Below are 23,574 nucleotides of genomic sequence, written 5' to 3'. Positions count from 1 at the left end.
TTTTTATTCTACATGCAGTGTTATTTATGGTGTTGCTTGCACTTGTCTGTAATACGTGTGCCTTAAATCTTGTATTTGACATTGTTTACACTACAGAAATGATAAATTAAAACAGACCAACATCTGCGTCAATTTTCTGAAGCATCCAAACAGTTTTCTTCCTCAGCCTTGTTTGCCTGCCTGTTTTGCAGTGCTTACTAATAAAGACATTATGATTGAAATTGCTTCCTCAGTTCACGTTATTATCATGCACAACCCTGGACAGTCGCTAGTGTGTGGCATGCAGATAATTCACCAGTCTATTTCTCTTGACTTTCGCAGGATACTGAGTTATAGCTTGCGTACTTCTCATGTATATTGTCAGTCGAGTTTTTGTGGAATTACAGGTTTGGGTTTGTCTTTCAAAGTTTCAAGTTATTGTCCATTAATGTCAATTCTATTTCAGACCCTTCATAGTTGTTCTTTAGCCATAGGCAGTTCCTGAGACAATAGGATCACTCCTTGGCATTGTTCTGATTGCTGCCTCAGTTAAATAATCTGCTTTTGACAGTATTGTTACAAATGGCGTAGCTTGTATGTTAAGAGTGTTTCCCATTTTCTCATTCGAACTTAGAGAAAGACAATATAGAGGCATTTCATTTAAATGTTGGAGGTTTCAAATCAAAATATACTAGATTTCTGGGTCATAGGGCAAAGTGGTAGGTGATGGGCTGGGCCGCCGGGGAGGGGCGTCCATGTGCTTTGCAGGGGGGCCCCCTCAAGTTTTCTTACACCACTGCTTCATGCAGCACACATGAGAGTGACAAAATGGCATTTTTTTAAAGGTTTGTTTACGTACAAGAAGGGACACCTTCCTGTACATAAACAAACCACGGCATCTTGCTATTTCCATGTGTGCTGCACAAGGCAGCACACATGGAAAAAGCAAAAACGAGGAGAAATAATGCATTTCTCCTCGTTTCGCCAACTTAAGACCAGGGTTTTCCTGGTTTTAATTTTGGCGCTGCCTCCTATGTCAGCCACCCTTGTACATAGGGGGCAGCGTCAAATACAATGGGGGTCGCGGTGGAACACCCACCACAACACCCACTGCACGCCCCTTTCACGCTATCCGTAGCGTGAAAGGGGGCCTTCTGTACAAGGCAGCGCTAAGCCACGTAAAGTGGTTTAATGCTGCCTTGTGCATAAGGTGCAGCCGCTATCGCCACCACAACGTCGGTAAAAGTGATGTTGTTCGTTGCAATAGGGGCTTGTACATATGCCCCATAATGCCTCACACTTCAATAAATGCCTAGGCCTTTCCCACTGCACAGGGGCAGCAATGAGAGGTCAAGAGAAACCTTCCAGCCCTGAGAAGAGAATTGGCCTAGGATGGGTGTTAGTATCACGCTACGCCAATCAGGCTCATTTGGTCAGTCCGTGCAAAGTTCTGAAGGGAGGAAGAATGGCTGGAATTCTGCCCCTCACAACAACTGCTGTATTAATCTCCTCCCTGTATTACAACTGCTGTAGTCAGTTCCACCCGTTGCTACAACCACTGCCCTCAGCTATGCCCTTGACAACAACCACAGTATTCTGCTCCACCCTTTGCTACAACATCTGCACTCAGCTCCGCCCTTGACTACAACCACTGGACTCAGCTCCGCCTTTGACTACAACCACAGTACTCCGCTCCACCTTTCACTACAACTGCTGTACTTGGCTCCGCCCTTTTCTACAACCACAGTACTCAGCTATGCCCTTGACTACAACCTCTGCACTCAGCTCTGCCTTTGACTACAACCACAGTTCTCAGCTCCACCCTTGACTTAAACCACTGCACTTAGATACACCCGTGACTACAACTGCTGTACTCAGCAGCCTGTGACCTTGCGGAATCTGGGCCCGATTCACAGAACTAACTTAAGACAACATCCTAAACTTACTTCTTTTGATATTCACAGAAGGCATTTAGTAGTAGTAAAGTTAGGATTTTGTCTTAAGTCTGTCCTAAGTCTGTCCTAAATCTGTCCTAAGTCTGTCCTAAGTCTGTCTTAAGTCTGTCTTAAGTCTGTCTTAAGTCTGTCCTACTACTTTTGGTATTCACAGAAGGCATTTAGTAGTAGTAAAGTTAGGATTTTGTCTTAAGTTTGACTTAAGACAGACGTAAGACAGACTTAGGAAACACTTAAGACAGTCTTAAGACAAACTTAAGACAAACTTAGGACAGACTTAAGACAGACTTAAGACAAACTTAAGACAAACTTAGGACAGACTTAAGACAGACTTAAGACAAAATCCTATCTTTACTACTACTAAATGCCTTCTGTGAATACCGAAAGTAGTAAGTTTAGGATTTTGTCTTAAGTTAGTTCTGTGAGTCGGGCCATTTGACTCTACACTTTCTAAAATAAAATGCAAAAGCTGCAGGACAATGTACTATGAGCTGCTGAGCTGACCCTTGAATGGTTCAAGGCCTTCTATATGTGTCTGCTCAGCAGTGGGTTACAGTACCTATTGGGGATGCAGTCCTGAAACGCAACAGGCCTGGCATGGTCCCTGAAACCTATGTCTGAATGCGCCTTTAACCCACTGGTACCACAAACCCAGACCCTCCTGGCTATGTGTTTCTGATCAGCGGACGCAGCTGCCAAACTACAACCCGGACACTCAGTAATAATATCAAATAATATTACATAGTACAAGTGAAGATGTTTGGGATTTAGAAGAATTCTTTTGATGTGACATTTATGGTTTCATTTTATCTACAAACGGTATGACATGGCGACTGAAGATCAAAGCAGGAGCAAGGCCTGCTGCAGCTGGTCCTCAGTGCTGCCCCATATACCATCAAACATCTTCAGTTTTATGATCTACAATAGAGGGTCAGTCAAAATGATTCCAACACATGCCCTGGGCCCTAGGGCTCCAAGAAGTTCAGAAGCTAGAAGAGAGCGGTGTAGGTTATTTAATGACTATCCTGCTGCTCTGAAGGCGCTTCTCTTTTTGACAACATCGAAATCTAGAGCAATCGTCTAGGTGTTGACGTGCAGGTGGGTGCGTGACTGCACCCACCTGCCAGGGGATGTCTGGGGGTCCATAGGACCTCCTTTACCCCTTGCAGATGCTGCTGTCAGGAGGTGCATTGACAGTGCGCCACCTAAGTGCACCCCCTTGACAGCTTCTTTTCCTCTGCGCCTGTGTCTGTAATATGGCACCGGCACAGAGGCAAAGGGATTCCCTCATTTGCATGGGACACACCACCATGCAAATGAGGGAACGCCCCCTGCAGATAGCGCTGGTGCTTTATGTGCGCCAGCGCTATTGGGATTACAGAAGGGGACGCACACGCATCTGTGGCTCTTTCTTTAATACAGAAGTGCCCCGGGATGCGCAAAGTTGGCGCAAGCGCCCAGTGTGCCTCAGGGCACTCTCTGTAATATGGCCCATGGTTTGAGATCTCTAACGGGTTAGGTCTTTTTGTTCTGATGCATCTGATAGATCCGACCTAGCCACTTGGTCTGTGGGAAAGTGTTTTCAACAGAAAGGAATAAGTATTTACTTTCTAGCGCAAAACTTTTTTTTGTGTTGAAAACATTGTCCTTGATGTAGCACAAACAGTGCTTTGCACTAGTTTGTAGGTACTTGGCATCACCTCACTAGTTTTCCAGGGCTCATATCCCCCCTCTGTCACCAATATTTCTAGGGGTTACACCGAGTTTAGGGTCGCCTGTGCTCACAGGGGACCGTTGATTTTAATTGTTCTTGCATCTTTGGGCATAGGCATAATTTGTCTTAATCCATATTGAAATGCAATCATGTTAATCTGCTTTGTTTAAAGTGTGTGGCTACAACAGTTCCCACCCTCGAGCCAGACCACGAAGCTAATAACTGCCCAGAGTAGGGTAAGATGAATGGGTGAATGAATGCATGGTTTTTTCACAAATCCACAGAATCATGTGTGTTGTGATTTGCAGTGTCAACAGAGTGTCCTATGTGCTGAATGTTTATTCTCACTGCTATGCAAACAAGCATCATTCATTTATTCCCCCCAGGTTAGCTTGTACCATTGGTGACGATAAGGAATGCTTATCCCACCTGGTATGGATGTGTTTAATTTATAATTAAACAAGAATCTTTGCATAGCCGTGATGAATACCCCAGACCTGTTAAGGCACACGAATGAGCAGAAACGTGTTAGCAGGTTTCTGGGTGAAAAGGACATTGTGTCTAGATCATCCAGGATATTTGTTTTTTATCTGTATGTAGGGTATCTATTAATAAAGGGAAATACTTTAGGTTTACCCTAAGGTACTTTTACTATTCTATAGATGTCTGCTTTAACCAGGCATGAATGACTTTTTGAGGTTGAGTCAACCCTAGTAGGATCATCATACCAGTGTGAGGTGAGGTAGCCGATGAGGAAGCATGCCACTTATTGTAGGTGAGACTTCCTCATTCCGAAAAGCGGAATTCACCAATTGAAGCTAGGGTTCGGATAGGATGAATAAAATAAAATGCATCCCCTTGTTTGTTGAGATGCTTGTGCATTCCACGATACCACCATGGTTTTTAAGATGCTTGTGCATTCCACGATACTACCATGGTTTATGAGATGCGTGTGCATTCCACGATACTACCATGGTTTATGAGATGCGTATGCATTCCACGATACCGCCATGGTTTTTAAGATGCTTGTGCATTCCACGATACTACCATGGTTTATGAGATGCGTATGCATTCCACGATACCGCCATGGTTTTTAAGATGCATGTGCATTCCACGATACCACCTTGGTTTATGAGATGCGTGTGCATTCCACGATACCACCATGGTTTTTAAGATGCATGTGCATTCCACGATACCACCATGGTTTATGAGATGCGTGTGCATTCCACGATACCACCATGGTTTATGAGATGCGTGTGCATTCCACGATACCACCATGGTTTTTAAGATGCTTGTGCATTCCACGATACTACCATGGTTTATGAGATGCGTATGCATTCCACGATACCGCCATGGTTTTTAAGATGCATGTGCATTCCACGATACCACCTTGGTTTATGAGATGCGTGTGCATTCCACGATACCACCATGGTTTTTAAGATGCATGTGCATTCCACGATACCAGCTTGGGTTATGAGATGCGTGTGCATTCCACGATACCACCATGGTTTATGAGATGCGTGTTCATTCCACGATACCAGCTTGGGTTATGAGATGCGTGTGCATTCCACGATACCACCATGGTTTATGAGATGCGTGTGCATTCCACGATACCACCATGGTTTATGAGATGCGTGTGCATTCCACGATACCACCATGGTTTATGAGATGCGTGTGCATTCCACGATACCACCATGGTTTATGAGATGCGTGTGCATTCCACGATACCACCATGGTTTATGAGATGCGTGTTCATTCCACGATACCACCATGGTTTATGAGATGCGTGTGCATTCCACGATACCACCAGGGTTTATGAGATGCGTGTTCATTCCACGATACCACCAGGGTTTATGAGATGCGTGTGCATTCCAAGATACCACCATGGTTTATGAGAGGCGTGTTCATTCCACGATACCACCATGGTTTATGAGATGTGCGTGTGCATTCCACGATACCACCCTGGTTTACGGTGCAAGGCCAGATCTACAAAGACTGTTCGTCCTGGCTTTGGATAACAAAATAACTCCTTCTTGATGGAGACGTTAAGAAGAAGAAATGTTTACATTTCTGCAAGCATTCCAATCATTGGATGTGTGCTGTACTGTACAGCACACTTTCAATGTGCGAGAGGCTAATAAACTGGTCTAAGCACACAATTTCTACTGTGAGAGTACCCTTCCAGTACAACACGTGTGCTAGACATCATGTACACACCTTTGCATTATTCTGCGCATGGTGCTCCGCAGCCTAATTGTTTGGCGTGGCAGTGGGAGAGAGCTCGAGCAGGCCATCTTTAGTAAACATGGCTATGCACAAATCTTTTTCCCAACTGTGGGTGCTCGCCGGCATTGCACTATATTTGTTTAGCAAATCTATCCCAGAGTTCTGCATCTTATATGGGCACAAAAACGTCTCTGAGACAAAACGCTGTGTCCAAGCACAACCTGGTATGCAGATGATTTACATTTTACTTTATGACTCAGGCAGGACAGATGCTACAGAGGTTTTGAAGAAAATCTGGTCTCCGCCCAGAACACATAAGACAGCTCTGTCGAGCCGAGGGGGGAGCTCTTGAACTGGGAAGCGGAAGAGCTTATTGCAGCTAATACTGATGACTGAATTCCAGAAATTACACTTCTCTATCTCCAAAGGCTTTTCTCCAGACAGCCATCATGGAGTTACTTATGATGAGATGCTGGATAGTTCTAACGAGTCTTCATTTTTATTTGAGCTGTTCCACATCTCTGTATTTTGTATTTTGTGCGTATATTCTCTGTGTATTGTGGCTGCTATGTGCACTTGTTGTATCTTAAATGTCTAAATTAGTCTACATATTTAAGAGCTACTTCTCTCCATTTTCTTTACTAATGTCACAAATGTCCAGGTTCTACTTATTTGTAAAAGCAAAGGGCCAGATTCACAAAGGTAAACTTAGACCAAAAGTCTAAGTTTAGACCTAAATTCAACCAAAAGTCCAACTTTACTACTTGTAAAGTTAGACTTCAGGTCTAATCTTAGACTCCAGGTCTAAACTTTGACTTTTGGTCTAAGTTTACCTTTGTGAATCGGGTCCCATAACCTTTTGAATACAAAAAAGAAAGCAGCATGTGTTTTATACTAGATCATATATGATTTTTACCTGATATTCAATTCTTACTAACACTTTCTAGCAAATTTAGTAGGTGATGAATGCAATGTCTTTGCTTCTGTTGTGTTTCTCTAGGTTGGAGGTTGGAGTGTGATGGGAGCTTGGAAGAGGACAGACTTCAACCAGACCCTCCGGCTCCTGATCGGAGAATACAACGTCTTCCCTTTCTTCAGAGCCTACTTGCATTCAAGCCCCTTAAACCCAACTCTTCATGTCATTCAGGTAGGATCCCTGTGATGCAGATAACTGCTTTGTGACTTATGTAACTTAATTTGTAAGCTTCAACCTATTGTTAGAAAGAAGACCATGTTTCCAGTGCTATCTCAGGTGATTCATGTGAGAGCATCCCTAAAACGTAGAATTTGTAAATCCTTCTTGGCGTCACAGTTCGTGTCCTGCACTTGAGCCACTATCCCAGAGAAACACAACTGCTACCATGCAAGCCCCAGGCACTCCACAGTTCACTATCCTCAGCTAAGGAACCTCAAAAGTCTACAACTCAAAGGAATACCATACTTCCCACCTCCCTCCACCATCTAGACTCGTCAGAGACCAAAGGTCGCCTTTGGGGCTCATCTGATTGACAGATGTTGCTTGAGGAAATTCATAGGACAATGAAGGTAACAACTCTAGTTGTTATTGGGACTTAGTTAGAAACTCCACTATGCTCCTTTTGGGTAGAGTCCAGGTGAGGAGGTTGTTCGAGAAGGTATGACTCAAGGATCTAATTTGTGAGGAATTGGCATAGGACAGCGCCACAAGTCTTCTTGCTGTGCTGCACTACACCACTTTGAAAGGTCAGGAATACCCGTATTTATGAAATACAGTGCATTCCCTTCCTTTCCCCTGTGCTTGCACCCTTTTGGTTGCCCTGCAGCAATGTAGGCATCCTTGCACCATGGTGAAAGGGTACCTCCATTGCAGGCAGGATTGGTTTTGTGCAGTAAGGGGCACCTTCCTGCACAAAAACAATCCTGAGAGGCGTTTCCATCTATCCATGTGTGCTGCAGAATGCAACACACATGGGAAGAGAAAAAAAATGAGGAGAAATACAAAGAGTTCTCCTTTTAACTCCTGCTTTGGAGGGTGTAATGTTTTGGCGCTGCTCCAGGTTTATGTGATTAGATAAAACTGGGGCAGAATCAAAATCCATGGGTGTTGCATGGAAAAACTCACCGCAAAGCCCATGGAATGCCTACTTGACACAGAGTAAGGCAACGCAGCGACTTGCGCTGCTTTGTCTCACTCCATATCTATGAGGCCATTCAAAGCCACACAGAGCGGCTTTGCATCGCCTCATAGATCTGATTGTGAGACTTGCGTTGTCAGAGCATCAAAGAAAGTGACGTTCTGGCAGCCCAAGCCTCTCATAACTTAGCCCCTGGCTCTTTCCAGCCAGGGTCTCCATTCTGGTGTCAAGCTCTGGTTCATCTTTGTCCAGCTCCACCAGCTCCTGCATGACCGAACTTCGACACTGAAGGGCAGGGCAGGCTAAAGCATCTACCACACTCAGTAACAGCAACTTCCCAGGGTTGGGGTATTAACCAGGAGCGTTCAATATCTTCTTTTTTTAAGTTTGAGTTTATAGAGAACAACAAGAAACAGCAATTTAATAAATTGCATAAATTATGAAAGCAATTAATAGAACCAGGGTGATAATCATGAAATGCAATACCTAGTAGCCAAATTTGTTATGAAATAGTTATAAATAATACATAAGTACGCATTCTAAGCTGTAAGAGACTGCCAAAATGTTAAGGGAATATGAGGGGTGGGGTAAAGGGAGGATAGTTATATTATGCAAGTTCAAAAGAAATAATATAAATGAAACTGTAGACATAAAAAGAAGGTAAAGCAAATATATAGGTATAACAATAACAATATGTTAATCATCTAATAGTATAAAATAAAATATACAAAAGCAACTGGGTTAATTTAAGGGGGTTTTCTGACTTCATCAGACACAGTAATCATTTTATTAAGACATTAGGATGATAAATATGTAGTCAGTGGAAGCCATAAAAGATTTCTCTTCACGGCTAAGGAAACAGGGGATACATGGTTTGTATCTAATCAATGATGAAAGCATATGGCATCCCACCAGGATCTAAAAGTAACATTGTGCGCTAGTTTCCAATTAGACGTTATTAAAACCAAAGCATCGGCTAACAAAGCTACCATCTTATATCTAGAGGATAAGCAAAGCCACTGAGGAGCCAAACTACCCAGAAAAAACATTAGCAGAGGAGAAAGGGATAGCAGTTTTCAAATGTTTGTTGATTTGGCATCAAATCATTTTCCAGAATTAAAGAATAGAAGGGCAATCAAATAACATATGGTTTAAATCTGCAGTTGAGTTTGAGCAGGACCAGCAAGATTAATTTGCAGATCATGTAATGGATTTTAGAGTCATGGGGTAAATAACAAACATTGCTAAACAAACTAAAGGGTTTGTGTGGTATTGGCAGCTTGTGTAGTTTTATGAAGTTTAATCCACAATTTGCCCTGTAGCGCAACAGACAAACATTCCATTCCATTAAATCTTTTTCGCAGGCCAACCCTGTTTTTGATTTGATTCGATCTGAGATAGTACACAATGACATAAATAGCAGAAGCTGAGCGATTAGTGTTTAATAATGGCAGAAGAGTAACAACAATAGGGGGAGAGGTAGATGAAGTAGGTAACGCAGATATATATTGGTTGAGAGATGCACTTAAAAGACCATATTGTGGGTGGGATGTAGACGGAAGAGAACATTTAGCTTGGAGATCAGAAAAGGATAGCAGTTGATCACCAGTAAAGAGTTGTGGCAACTAACACAACCCTTTTTATTCACCATGTTTTCCAGTATATAGAACAGTTCCTAATGCGTAGTAACCTTTGGTGCCAAATAGGTTGTTGTTGAAAAGTAGTAACTGAGGGATATGTGCAAGGTAAAGGGTGTGCCAGGATTTTGCAGGAATGCAAAATAACTGAAGTGCTTGATTGTGAGATTTTTGTTGTGGAAGCAAGAATTTCTGTAAAATCAAAAGGTGAAATAAGAGATTTCTCGAGCTGCAGCCATAAGGGAGGATGTGGCAAGTAGTCTGGAGAAGGCCATCGAGAAGCTTGTTTCAAAGAAGAGGCATGATGATATATTTTTTAATCTGGAAATTTAACGCCCCCATTAGTTTTATACTTTTTAGGTCTCGCCTGGCGTAGACTGCGCAGACATGCGCAGTCTCGCTGGCGAGATTTAATGAGTTAGGGTAGATTTCACTAGCGGTGTTTAAGCCCCGCTCCTCTTTTCCATTGGCTGGCGTCACCGTTTATGCTAAACGGTGGCCAGCCATTGGAAAAGAGCGTCTAGTGACGTACAGTTTTCTCTTTTAGAGCCGTCCCAGTTGGACTGGCTCGGTTGCTTTACGTTTGTAGTAAAGGCTTTTCTTATCTTTATGGGGCCATGTGTTTCAAACATATGGCCCCATAAAGACAAGAGATCGGCTGCAGGGCGGTCCTCTTTTACTTTCGGGACCACGTTGCTCTGCCTTGTTCTGGCTGAACCTCCACTTGTTTTCTCAAGCATCAATATTAAACGCAGCTCCTGTACCAGCCATCCCGTGCACAATCTTCCTTCACATGCTCTTCCCCCACTAACGCCTCTGCCGGTGCAACCTGTCCAACCATGACAACCCTTCAGCACACAATCCAACCAGGTCCCAACCCCCCAATAAAACTTATAGGGTGGGTGGGCAAACTTTTCCTCCTGGTAGTGCGAGGAGTCAGAGGATGAAACCCCCTCGCCTGACTCCTTATATTGTGAACCCCCCAAACTCCACCCTTCCGCAATCCACCAATCCTGTCCTCAAACCTCGCAAAGCTTCCCAGCGGAAGACTAGGTTGCGCTTTCGCTTCCCCGGGACCCACATTGGTGGTGTGAGGCAGCCGGGCGGTATTTGCATGGGCGAGCTGGGCGATAACTTCCTGCAAACCAATTCTTGAGTATGAATTTTGAATGAGCAGCCCACCCCGTCTGCTTCCTGTATTTTATCAACTATCGTAAACTGCAAGACTACAATTCCCAGAATACACCCAAAAGACCGTCACTTGTGTCTGCAATGACGGGACTTGTTCCTGAAGTTGTGATGCAGCATGCGTGCGCCCTTGGTGTGCACAGCCAGCCATGTGCCGAAGGAAGACATGCTGAAGTTGTGAGGCTGTGGCTAGTCTTAGAACTCCGGCATGGACATGACGCACCAGCACGTGTCTGTAGGAAGCAGGGGAGTTTGTGTAAAATGGAATAGTAGTCGGGTGGTGTCCCACGGCAAATGTGACTAGTTCGTTTCCCTGCTTTCTTGCACTCCGGTACTGGTAGGCTTCATTTCTAAAGGCGACGATTACATTAATAGTACTGTGGACACCCCCCCCACACACACACATTCAGTAATCACTTAATTGAGTATTTGACGTCCACAGAATGCCTGCCCTTCTCTTAGAAGGGGCTTTCATAATGCAAAATACCCCATTTTAATAAATTGGCAAGATTTGCAATGTGACAGCGAACGCGTGTGTGAAACTTTTGCGTTCTCCAGTGAACTAACTGAAATACGATTGCCACCGTTTACACATTTGACTTGCTCAAGCATTGAACTAAGAGGATGTGTTCTACGCATCCAATTAAATAGGTCTACCTATTAAAATGGTAATGAGGGGGGCACGTCCTGTACCTCAGCAGTGACCTGGCAAGAATCGCACATTTTGCACTCTGCCGCCTCCCATCAATCACCTGTACAGCTGCTAAACTGCAGGCGAAATCCCTGGGAGGGGATTGAAGGGTTGGGTGAGGTAATCGGGGAAGTTTAAGAAAACGTGGTTTTACAAAGAACTTTAAGGCAATGAACGTGTGGTCTGGAATAAGATATATTCATGGCAGCTCAAGTCGGCAATCTGTGTGCCCTTCCAACTGCAGGCCCCTGCCAAAAGCCAGCTCTGCTGGTTACTATATTTGTATAAGTTGACTTGTAAGTGTTGCTTACTGTCTCACTTTGTGTAGTATTTGTGATTCAGAATATCTCACCATCTTATTTAAGGCATATTAATGTTACTTTCTCTTCACTTCTGTGCAGGTGTTAATTTTGCTACCAGGAAGGCGGGCGGTATGGTGAAGCCCAACGTGATCATCTGTAAACAAACATTGGCATAGCCAATAGGTCTCGCCTTTGGGACCTTATAAGTGTTTAGCTATGCAACAGTTGATGTTGTTGCACCAAAGATACTGTGCTGCATAACTAAATACTTAAAAGGTCCCAAAAGCGAGACCTATAGGCTATGCCAATGATTGTTTTTAATGAGGACAAGGCTATAAAGGGAGGTTTGCCTTTCCAAAGAAGTTTTGATAAAAGAGAATTTATTATCTCAAAATAATTATCAAAAACGTGAACTGAGATCATGGCAATTACGTATAATATTACAGGTGTGAGCATCATCTTGATAGAGTCTATCCTACCCCATCATGAAAGAATAAGTGGATGCCAACGAGTAATATTATCATTTAATGATTTCACAATGTAATCAAAGTTTAATTTTAAAGTATCCTTGATGGTCTGTGAGAAATATATTCCCAAATATTTTATTTTAGAAGGTTGCTAATTGAAACCTGAAAGCTCAAAAATGTGCTAATTACACAAGACATTTAAGGGTAATACCTCACATTTATCTGTATTGAGGCGATATCCTGATAACTGGGAAATAGTGGTGGCTTGCTGGAGGAAGGGAGGGAGGGAATGAATAGGGTCAGCTCAATAAAGGAGAATGTCATCAGCATAAACTGACGTCTTAAATTGTGTGATCGACTTTGAAAGCCAGATATACGCATGTCTTGTCTGATTTTGGTTAAAAATGGTTCCAGAACAATAATAAACAAAATAGGCGCTAGTGGGCATCCTTGGCGTACCCCTCTGTGCAAGGGGAAATAATTAGAAGGTATGCCCCTAACAAAAATTGCCGCCTTAGGACCGGTATATAGCAGAGAAATTAGAGCAATCAATTTAGGAGGAAAGCCAATCCATTTTAGTGCCTGAAACAAAACATCCCCCCAATCCTATCAATTGCTTTTTCTGCATCCAATGCAATAGCAGCAATAGGAAGGTCTAGTGTAGAGGCCTTTCTCAGGATATTGAAAAAGACTTGAGCATTGTCAGAAGCCAATCTGCCTTTAAAAAAATACAGATTGCTCAGGACAAATAAGGTCAGGCAAAATAGGGTAAATGTGTAGTGCCAACATTTCCGCAAATATTTTATAGTCATTACTGACTAACAAAATGGGGTGATAGTTCTTGCATTATGAAAGATCGTTATTGTGCTTCGGGATTAAGCAAATCATTGCATCCTGAACGGTGCCTTCAAATGTACCATTAGTAATAAATGAGTTGAACAAAAGTAAAAGGTTGAGAGGAGAAGTTTTGCAAAACAATTACAAAATTGAATAGTGAAACCGTCAGGCCGAGGAGCTTTCCCTCTATGCAGTACAGAGACAGCATGAGTGATTTCGGAGAGTGAGATAACTGCTCCTAGTGAATCAAAGTCAATATGTTGCGAAGGAGGAGAAGAAATAGATTGAAAGTAATTGTTGAGAGCCGATTGTGGTGGATGTGTTTCTGGTGAGTATAAGTTGGTATAAAAGGTAACACATTCATAAAAAATATCTTTATCCTCGAAAAGAGTGGACCCTGCATTATTTCATATTGATTCTATTTTAGTCCTATCTCTTCTGATCTTCATAAAATGTGCAAGCAATTCTCCAATGTTGTTTTGACCCCATAGTATCTTGCACTTCTTTTCAATGGATTAAGAAGAAGCAGGATTAGTGCTTCATCTATTAGAAGTAATGTTGGTGATCCAGCGCGAGACCGGGGAAGAAAAAGAGAGAAGGAGGAACATTTTACAACTATCCCTTCTTGCGTCGCAGACCTGACGTCACACTAGCTCATTCACACATGCATTCATTGGTGGGGCCCATAACACCCACACTCGCACGTCTCCACTCACGAGTCTGCACACAGGAGGGATGATGATTTCACGCTGGACATGTGGGGGGGTACCTTATTACCTATAGGAAAGAAAAATTATTTTACAGAATATACATTAGCATTCGCCACCTATAGATTCCTAATCGTAAGCATCAAGGCACCCCACCACTTGGTCGACGGACCAATTAGTTGGATTGGTTGATGGTGATTTAGAACCAGCTAAAACACATTTAAGACTCAGAATCCTCTACTCTTTTCATTGAAAAACCACAAACTCGTAATTTCCGTGAATCATATTTGTTGATCTAAATATTATTTGCAATTATTACTAGCATTTATTGTCGATCAGAGTTTAGAATTGTATTCATTTAATACAAATCGCATGACATTTTATATTTACCTATTCTTGCTATCTGGATTTTTCGCTAATTCATTTGGCTCTGCATAAGCAAATTTAGCCGTTAAATTGTCCAAATAAAGCCGGCCAAAGCTCAAAGTCCGAAAGTTCTTTGCTCAGCACGTTACAATCCCAAAGATCTCCAAAGGACCAGAAATCGTGCAAGCATCTGTCATCGTCTGTGGGGTCGATAGAGGTGTGCAGTCATCGAAAACCGCAGAATGCCAGCATAGATGTCGGGAAAAATGGGAATGGAATTGCCCCTCCCTATTCTACTACCCTTTTTATAATAAAATTCGGGATAACATGAAACATTCTTAGGCTAAGAAAGAAGGTGATTGGCTGGTTAGGGAACATCTGATTTTTATAATATGAGGTTCTCATGGATTTTGCCGGTTCATTTCCCCTGTCCGTGTTGCCCCTATGCAACATTGTTGAAGGGTTGCTTGTATGTCTCAATTGTTCATTTTGACCAGATTTTACTGACTGGAGTTTGGCAGTCCTCCATGTTCCTATCTTTGACCAGGAACACTGTGACTTGGGGTCGCCTGGAAGTTCACGGAGCCATCCGAGTCTGCACAGTAGGCATCACGCTCACGAGACGGTGGCCACTTCTGAACTCCATTTCGGACACCAGATTTTGGTAGGCCCAAATGCCAACTTAAGCGAAACAAACACAAAAGAATAATTAATACAAAGAAATGAAGATTCTAATGTTAAACCCTCACTAATCCCTTTATGTATTAGTATTTCCCTAGCTTTTAGCGACATTTAAAGCGATAATACTCACCTTTACGATCCAAAACATGAACGCAAACATCACAAAAGCAACATATATCATGCAATATCCTATTACCACATGTACTACTATTAATATGCGTACATAATTTAGTTATTAGAGTTATTCTGTCATGCAAATAGCAATAAGTCCCACGTGTAATTTGTGTATGCAAATGGTTGGTTTAGTTTAACACAGCAAACCGTTAGTTAATTATAATAAGTAGGTTATATAATTAGTATTTTCTTTCAAAATAGAGGAGATATACAAAATGTTGCTTTACCTGCTTCATCATTGGCATCAAGAAGGTGTTGTAATGAGTTCTCATTGTCAGAGTGATAATAAAGCTACTCCAGTTTCTTTATCTTGTCAAGTAACTGATTCGACTGAGCTTCCAAAGACTTCTTTTTATGCAACACAATATCTATTTTAAAACCTCTTGCCGCTGCTCTAAAGGAATCCCAAATCATTACAAAAGAGGAGCAGGGTGAAGTGTTAACATCAAAACATTCAGAAGCAAAGGTTTCAAATTGATATGTAAATTTAGCATCTAATAGTAATGAATTATTGAAATGACACCTGCCTGCGTGTGGAGAGAAGAGTATGAGATCAATAAATCTATGCACACTGGTGCATGATCTGATAGCAAAATTCATCCTATATCTGAATGAAGGACAAGTTGGACCAGGGATCGCTGAAAAAAATCTATTTGGGATTGGGAATGGTGAGGTGTTAAGTTAAAGTATATTCCTAGAGATCTGGGTGGCATAATCTCCATATGTCAACTAAGGATTTACGTTGGATGGTGGATTTAAATTGTGAATGCATCTTAGTGCGCACAAACTTGACTGTGGAGTTCATATTCAAGATATTCGATCACAAATTCAATTGCAGTCCACATCAAATGCAATATAATCATGGTTATATTGAGCACATTTATCGGAGATTGTAGTCCAAAAGGTATTGTCAACAAAAACTGGGCCATATACATTAAAAATAATCAGAGGTATGTTATCAAAAAGGAGTTTAACAATAATCCATCAACCATCAGAATCTGATTCTTGGCTAACAACTGTAAATGTAATATTTTATGACATAGAATTAGGACTCATTCTTCTTCCCCAGAGCAGGAGAAGCAAACATAGTGCCTACCCAACATCTTTTTAGCTTGTCAGCCTCTAACTCAGAAAGGTGTGACTCTTCAAGCAATGCAACATCTGTTTTGAGTTTGGCTAGATGAGCTAATACCCTCTGTCTTTTAATAGGATTACCTAATCCTTTAACATTCTATGAGGTAAACCGGAAGGAAACGTTAGAGCAGTAGTGTGCATAAATAATATGTCTACAGTATTAACTTAATAGAAAAATGAAAGAAGTATTGGAAAAAATAAGAGGTACATTTAGTGAGAGAAAGAAGAAAGGAAAGGAAAGTGGAGAGGGAAGCGAAGAAATAGGGAGGGCACAGTAAAACCATAAAAAGATAATGAAAAAAGGAATGTAATAGTACAAGCCATACAAAATACAAACGAGAAACATACCTATGAAACACAGAACAAGAGGGAGATAGGCAACACTGGAAGATGTCAGCGACAACATCCGAACCCAGTAGGATGGTTGGGAAGCATTGACTTGGGTGAAAACATCACATAACATTGAGACATTTAAGGAAATATGACATGAAGAAAAATACCTGTATAATAGAGAAAGAGATCATTAGGAAAATTAAGCTATACTATAACAATAAAACAAAGAAAATTCATAACTAGCTAAGCATAGAAAGAAAACAGGTATAAGAGACAAATTAATTCAAGTAATTTTTGAAGTGTCTCTATCATCTCTTCCATGCTGTTGGTGAAATTTCTTAAGTGTGACAGGCTCTTCTTAAGTGATTGTCTTGTCATTATATGTCACTTTGAACAGACAGGGATGACTTAAGCCAAATCTCACATTTATAGCTCTCAACTAAGGATGCATATCCAGGAATTGCTTTCTGCAATCTGCTGTAACTTTATCCACATCCTGAGAGAAAAATAGTCTGTGGCCTTTCGAGATAATTTGCTTTTTAGCTTGGATAGCAGACATTACTTGCAGAAGATCTGTATATTTCAGGAAGAACAGGATAATTCCTCGTGGATTGATGGCGAATCGGGGACCCAGCTTGTGGGGCCTCCGTATGTTGAGAGGAGTAGTAGTAGGCATATCCGAAAGTTTTGGGAGAAAAGATTGGAAATAAAGAATCAGATAAGAACTCTTCATATTCTCAGGAAGTCCATATATCTGAAGGTTATTCCTGTGGTTTGGGTTTTCAAGATCCTCAGTGAGCTTTTTAAGAAGAGAGATCTCCAATTCTGGATGACAAATCTATGTAATTGGAAGTTGAGACTGTCCATTTTTGCTCTACTAACTAAGCTTGTGCCTCCAATAAAGGCCATTTATCATCTAAGTGCTGTAGTATTTTGGTAGTCTCTTCCATGAAAGGTTTCAATGCATGAATTTCCCCAAGAATCACCTCCATGGAAGCCGGCAAAGATTTCACTGGAGAACGGGGATCCTTTTTTGCCCTCTAATTCGGACCCATCGGCACCCAACTTAATGAAGAATTTTTGGGGCTAGTACCTGTATGAAATTAAGGTTTCTGTGAGGAAGAGTCATCCATATCGTTGATAATAGAGCGCGAGTCAGAGAATATAGTGGTATTAAAAGTGCCAGAAAGTTTTAGGTTTCTTATTTTCCCCATAAAAGAGAAAAAAGGAGGGAAATTCCAGCAGATGATTAAGTATGCAAGGCAAGAAATTAGGTGAAGTACACTAGAGGCACAAGTAATATAGTAAAACTGTAAGCACTGTGACAGAGCAAAATGGCTAAGTCATCAATTCAAAGGTTTAAGCGGCAGGTAGAAAAGCTCAAAGATATATAGGAGTACAGGAACATTCAAAAGTGTCACATATTAAGAATTGTGAGTTCTGAAGAGGTTCCATAAACCAGACAAGGAAAGTAAGGTGGAATTAAGAGGAGAAAAAACATTTTAAAGAATTGAAAACAAATGTCTGCAAAAGTGGTCACTTTTTTTCCCAATTGTAAATACAGTGTCCATGAAAGATTATGAGTCAGGCCAGACATTAGTAGACCTGCAGTAAAAAGAGCAATCAGCTCCAAACACGCAGCGTTGGAAAAGGAAAGCACTCACCACCTCTCAAAACAGCGGGACCGCCTTCAAAGAAAGCTGTAGATGATAATGTACACTTGTATGAAGATAGGTGGTTTTAGTACAGACAACTCCAGCAATGCAATAAATAGGCACGTTAAAATCTCCTCAGAAACTGTTTTAGTAGGGCAAATATAAACCAGTAGAGAAGCAATAAATCCAGGTATTCCAGAATGGTTAAGGAGTCACTGTTATTCTGTGCAGTGACCTTCATTTGGCATTTTTGTTTGCATTGGCAACATGTGTATCCTTGATAAAAATAAAGCGTCCATGAAGGAGTTAATTATGAGGCCAGCATGAGCGGTGTGAAAAATGAAGCGATGAAGAAAGGAGTGTAGTAGCTTCAGAATGCAGCATTGGAATGAAGGAAAGCACACAACACCTCTTAAAATGTCAGGCGTGACCTTGCATTGTGAGGCAAATTCCCCCGGGGCCAGTCGTGAACAGAAATGTAATAAAATGGACCATGGAGAGGATCGCCGCTCGAGGACTCACCAAGAATTCTGGAGGAGACCCTGATAAGTAAGTGTTAGAGTGGCCTCAAGGGGCTAAAAGCTCCTTGCGGTTGCTGGAGCTCAGAGAGGCACCGCCATCTTGAGTTGCACCAAAACCACACCCCCTGTTCAATACCTTCTAACCGAGCTTTCAACATGAAAGCAGGCCATAACATGCAACATCGATATTTAATACATTAAATTCTGCATGGTTTGTCTTTTTCCTCCTGATACATTTCCTTAGGTGTGACCTGCTGGAAGCAATCAAACCAAAACTGCGAGTGTGTGACATCATCACACAATAGGCGGTGGGGATACGAAGTCAGCCCTGAACTTGTAGCGAGGGCCTGAGGATCATACCTGTGTCAGTGAAATGCCTATTGGATATGTTAATTAGTTTGCTGACATTCCCCAATTCCCTGCCTTCTGACCAAACTACCACTGTAGAACATGAAGGAGTAACACAGAATTACCAAAATTACTCTGATTACTAAAGCATAATTACAATTATACCCAGGCATAGAAAAAATGTGCAGTAAGATTATTTATTAATCCTAATTTCCAAATATTTTTATGGGGGTAGAAAGGGCCCAAGTTTGCTCTGAAACGGCCCAAGGTGCTTACTAGGCCTGGGTGGAGTTTGCAAAGTTCCGTGAGTGACCAAAAAACTCTGCAGCGCTAGACAGATTTCCACAAGCTGCAGAGTGCATTTGGTCATGCCGTTCGCGTTGATTTTCAGCACCGAGTGTTTGTCCCACGCTGTGAAATCAACATGAATGGCACCATGCGCAGCACAAAAGGGTGCTGCTTTTTTTCTTGCCCCTTAAGTAGATTTTCTACCTGAGCAGCAGTTTTCTCAAGGCAAATGGAAGGTTTATCAACGCGAGCGGTCGCGGCTCTCAGCGACCACCAGCGTTGAGAAATCTGACTGCCCGCTTTGAGAAATCTCACCAGGAGATGGATTGTCCTTGCTCACGCTTGCCAACTTTATGTTGGCGAGCACGAGTGAAGAAAAAACTCTTCTTCTCGTAGCAGAATATTTCAGAACTCCACATGCTCCGCAGAGCGCGAAATTATGAAAACTCTGCAATATCCGCGAATGAAGCGGAGTTCACTGCCCAGGCCTAGTGCTTGCTCGGTGAGCGCTACATATGATTGGAACATTTTGTAGGGCAGCTTTTTGCTCAAAGTTTAGCTTTGATTTAGGGGTCTTTATTGATGTGGCCTTAAATATCTCCAACAATCTGTAATGTTGAGAGAGGGTGGGCAAGGGCTAAAAGTAGACAGACTGAGAGAGAGGTGAGTTTCCCATGTAGGATAAGTCCATGTAAGTGTACAGTAAAGCAAAAACTGACCGAAGTAAATTACCAATAAATAAATCCAAAAGATTTTTTGTTGTTAAAATGATAGAAGATCTTCAGAAATGGGAACCCACTGTGATGTCGATGAAACTTTTTCTATAACTTGGAAGATGCTTACTTTGAACTTGAAACAGCGCTCTATGGCAATACGTATTTGTAAATCGCATTGACTACTAGGGTGGAAGAAACAAGTCACACTTCTGAAGTTTCATGTGATGAGCGGCTCTTTTGACACAGGGAAATAATTTTGAAGGTGCAAAATAGAGAGATGACAAAAAGTAAAAGTGCACATGCCCTCGTGGCCTTATCGCGGACACCCCATTGGCGCAGTACAGGGTCTCAAACCTTTGAAATGAATACATCTCTCAGTCTGTGTCCACTGGTTTTTTGAATGGTTGGTCTTCCAGCTGCCACATGGGGTTTGGGGTGATCTAGGACCCTGGAAGGAGGGTGAGCACACAAGTATTGGAAGGCAACTGAAACCAGTGCCATATAATAACGGGCGCGAGGTGAGCTGTGCTCCCTGCAACCCTGTGTTAATGTCGGATCACTAGAGAATGCAAACGCATGCACACTCCAAGCCATCTGTACATATATGTGCTTTGGAGATATTCACAACACACGTTATGTACCATTCCCCAAGTCATTGTTACATGGGTCGGGCTTCAATAGTTCTCAATCACATACAAAAGGGCAATAACGTGTAATCTCCCAACCAAGGGATCTTCTCAGACATATTTTGAACATGTCACACTGTACCATGACACAGAAATCCACCCTCCAATCATGTATGTGTTGACTGTAATCAATGTATGTGCATGACATGTGTGTGTGTACTCTACTCTACCTTCATGCATTTACATCATCCATGGTTTTGTCCTATTTACTTCTGAAATTCGTGTTGTGAATTTGGCTCCTGGTTATCATGTGTCATGCCCACCACAATGTAAGCATGTAGCATCTTTCTTGAACCTTTGTGTTGGTGGTGTGGCGCTCATTTACTACTTAGGGCCTGATTCCAATGTCGAACGAACCGGAGTCTGTCCGACATTGGCCAGGAACTGTAACCGAACGACCTCCTGCCGTCGGTTACAGACATGCAAGTAGGATGCGACCTAACCCTGTTCAGTCGCATGCGTATACCTTTCAATGTGAGCATGCATTCCAAATGGAATGCATGATCTCATTGAAAGAGCAGGGGTGCAGTTCATCCCTGCACCCCATGGCAGGCACCTCAAGGTGCCTGCCGCCGGGATCAAAAGGGGGGGCACTGTATGTGCCCCCTGCGCTGCCATATGATGGCCTCGCACCCATGGGGGCTCAGCTGGGGGTCCCCAAAGACTGTTTCCCACTGCCTTTTTGTGCCAGAAAGACCGGCACAAAAAGGCAGTGGAAAACTGCCATCATACTCCCTCGGCCAGAAAGAGGCAGCTGGGGGAGTACTGAAGGGTTTCCGGATGACGGATGGGCTCTCCGAGCCCATCATAAGCCATCCGGAAAACCGAGTCGGATTCTCTTCCGACCGAGCCCATCATAATGGCTCGGTTGAAAAGGAATCGGAACAGCACATTTCGGAATTGGCCTCTTAGTGCTCAAAAAGGACTCAAAAAGTCCTGGCACAAATAATGTTCTCAGCATACTTGTGTCTGATTTTGACATTTAGTTAAACATTGGCAAGTAAAAAATACAAACAGTTTTGAACTCTCTTTTACACACTCCGGGCCGGATTTAGATCTTGGCAGACGGGTTACTCCGTCATAACGGTGGGCGATATCCCGTCCGCCAAAATATAAATTCCGTTATATCCTATGGGATTCATATTTCGGTAGACGGGATATCCTTCACCGTTATGACAGAGTAACCCATCTAGAAAGATGTAAATGGGGCCCTTAGTTACGACATCTTCTCCATTTGAATAGTGTGGAATCAGCTTTCAAGTCTAAATACATGAGCAGCTAAAAGAGGTGTAAATGTCACCATCAACAGCACCAGGTTCTAAGTGGTCATATCCTCAATCCTGCCTCCATCTTCCGCATCACCTGCTGTTCTTCTCTTTAATACTTCTCCAGATCTGAGTAAAGACCCCCTGAAAGAACATCTCATGTCACTTTCTAATGCATGGGTTTGTCTTCTCCTGACAGATTGACCACCCGGACTTTGACATGCCGTCGAAGAGCCAATTTGAGAAGGAGAGCGAATACACAAAGGTACAGTGAGCTTCACCTCAGAGGGTACAGCACAGTGAGCTTGTAGTTAAAGAGGATTAAAACACCAACCAAGCCATAAACATAATGTGAAGGGTTAAAGTGATTGCACCCAAAGGAATATGCACAAGAACCTTAAGACTGAAACCATAAAAACAACATTAATGGTTCTGATTGAGTAAGAAATTGGATATTTCCTCCCATAGCTTTACTCCTGTCTTTCAAGCAAATTTCCAAATGTTCTTAAATTGACAAGGAATTCCAGGAGTACTCCAGGAAGCTCTGGCACTTGCACCTTCCCTCAGGTTATCACCTATGTCTATATATTGATTTAATTGTTTTAAAAAATACCCATGGGAAAATCGTGTTCATCTTTGAAGAACCCCTTCCAGTTCACCCTGACTATTTCTGGGAATGTTTTCTCCTATTTCCTGACGCCTGATGTTAACTGGAATAAATACTAATTATTCCCACTCTGTGAGCCTTCATATGAAAAGTTTCTGAAAGCCACGTGGACGTCACAGGTGGCAATATGATTGTATCCTTTTTAATTATGAATGTGGCTTTATTTTCATAGACTTAGGGGCATATTATCAAGACAGGCGATAAAATTATCGCCGCTTTAGCGGCAGAAACTGCAGCTAAAACGACGATAATGGGCTTGATAATATGCTCTATGGAATTCCAATTGAAGCTCAGGTTAGACGTTCTTCACACCTAACATGGGCTTCAATTGGAATTCCATAGAACATATTATCAAACCCATTATGGCTGTTTTAGCGGCAGTTTTCTGCATCTAAAACGGCGATAATTTTATCGCCCGTCTTGATAATATGCCCCTTAGCGTTGGTAATAAGGTGGGTTTCCTTCTCACGCTTAGGATCACCACTGGTTTAGGGTAGTTGGATACATGGAAATGTGAGATGCAATATCTGTCCGTGTGCTTTCTGTGGACCAAGCCATGACTGAGTCACTTAATTCGGTCATCATTTATAGGTCATAGTTCAGTTGAACATTATCCAGTTTGTGCAACTTGAGATACAGTTCCGGGTAGGGATGTGCGAAATTTGCTTTCATGTAATTACGTGAAATTTCAGGAAAGCCACACAAAATTATGCATAATTTTGGAAAATTCAAATTCAACATTTAGTGCTATGTTTTAGCCATAATTTGTCCATGTGTCAATTTGTGACGCAAGGACCCATTTTACGCAAAAATCATAGCATGGGAAACACTATTACCATGAAAACAGCCTCTCACGTTCTGGTTGTTCACGTTGATACTGTGCTATAATTGTGATGCCAAGGCAACATAATTACAGTACATGG

The 23,574-nt window shown here is 42.1% G+C and overlaps 1 protein-coding gene across 4 annotated transcripts in view; it reads left to right on the top strand.

The window, feature by feature from the left end:
- KEL (Kell metallo-endopeptidase (Kell blood group)) overlaps positions 1–23,574 on the top strand; it is a 543,196-nt gene that overhangs the window by 364,956 nt on the left and 154,666 nt on the right. For 3 of the 4 annotated variants that reach the window (XM_085620170.1, XM_085620169.1, XM_085620171.1), the window contains exons 5-6: positions 6,875–7,021; positions 22,184–22,249. In XM_085620170.1, the coding sequence (XP_085476296.1) occupies positions 6,875–7,021; positions 22,184–22,249 (213 nt within the window). The remainder of the gene's footprint in view (positions 1–6,874; positions 7,022–22,183; positions 22,250–23,574) is intronic. The other variant, XM_085620172.1, reaches the window with a different exon arrangement.

The sequence above is a fragment of the Triturus cristatus genome, chromosome 7, assembly GCF_964204655.1.
Source record: "Triturus cristatus chromosome 7, aTriCri1.1, whole genome shotgun sequence".
In the NCBI taxonomy this organism is placed as follows: domain Eukaryota; kingdom Metazoa; phylum Chordata; class Amphibia; order Caudata; family Salamandridae; genus Triturus; species Triturus cristatus.
The sequence above is the reverse complement of the archived record's forward strand: the minus strand, read 5'-3'. Positions and strand labels throughout refer to the sequence as shown.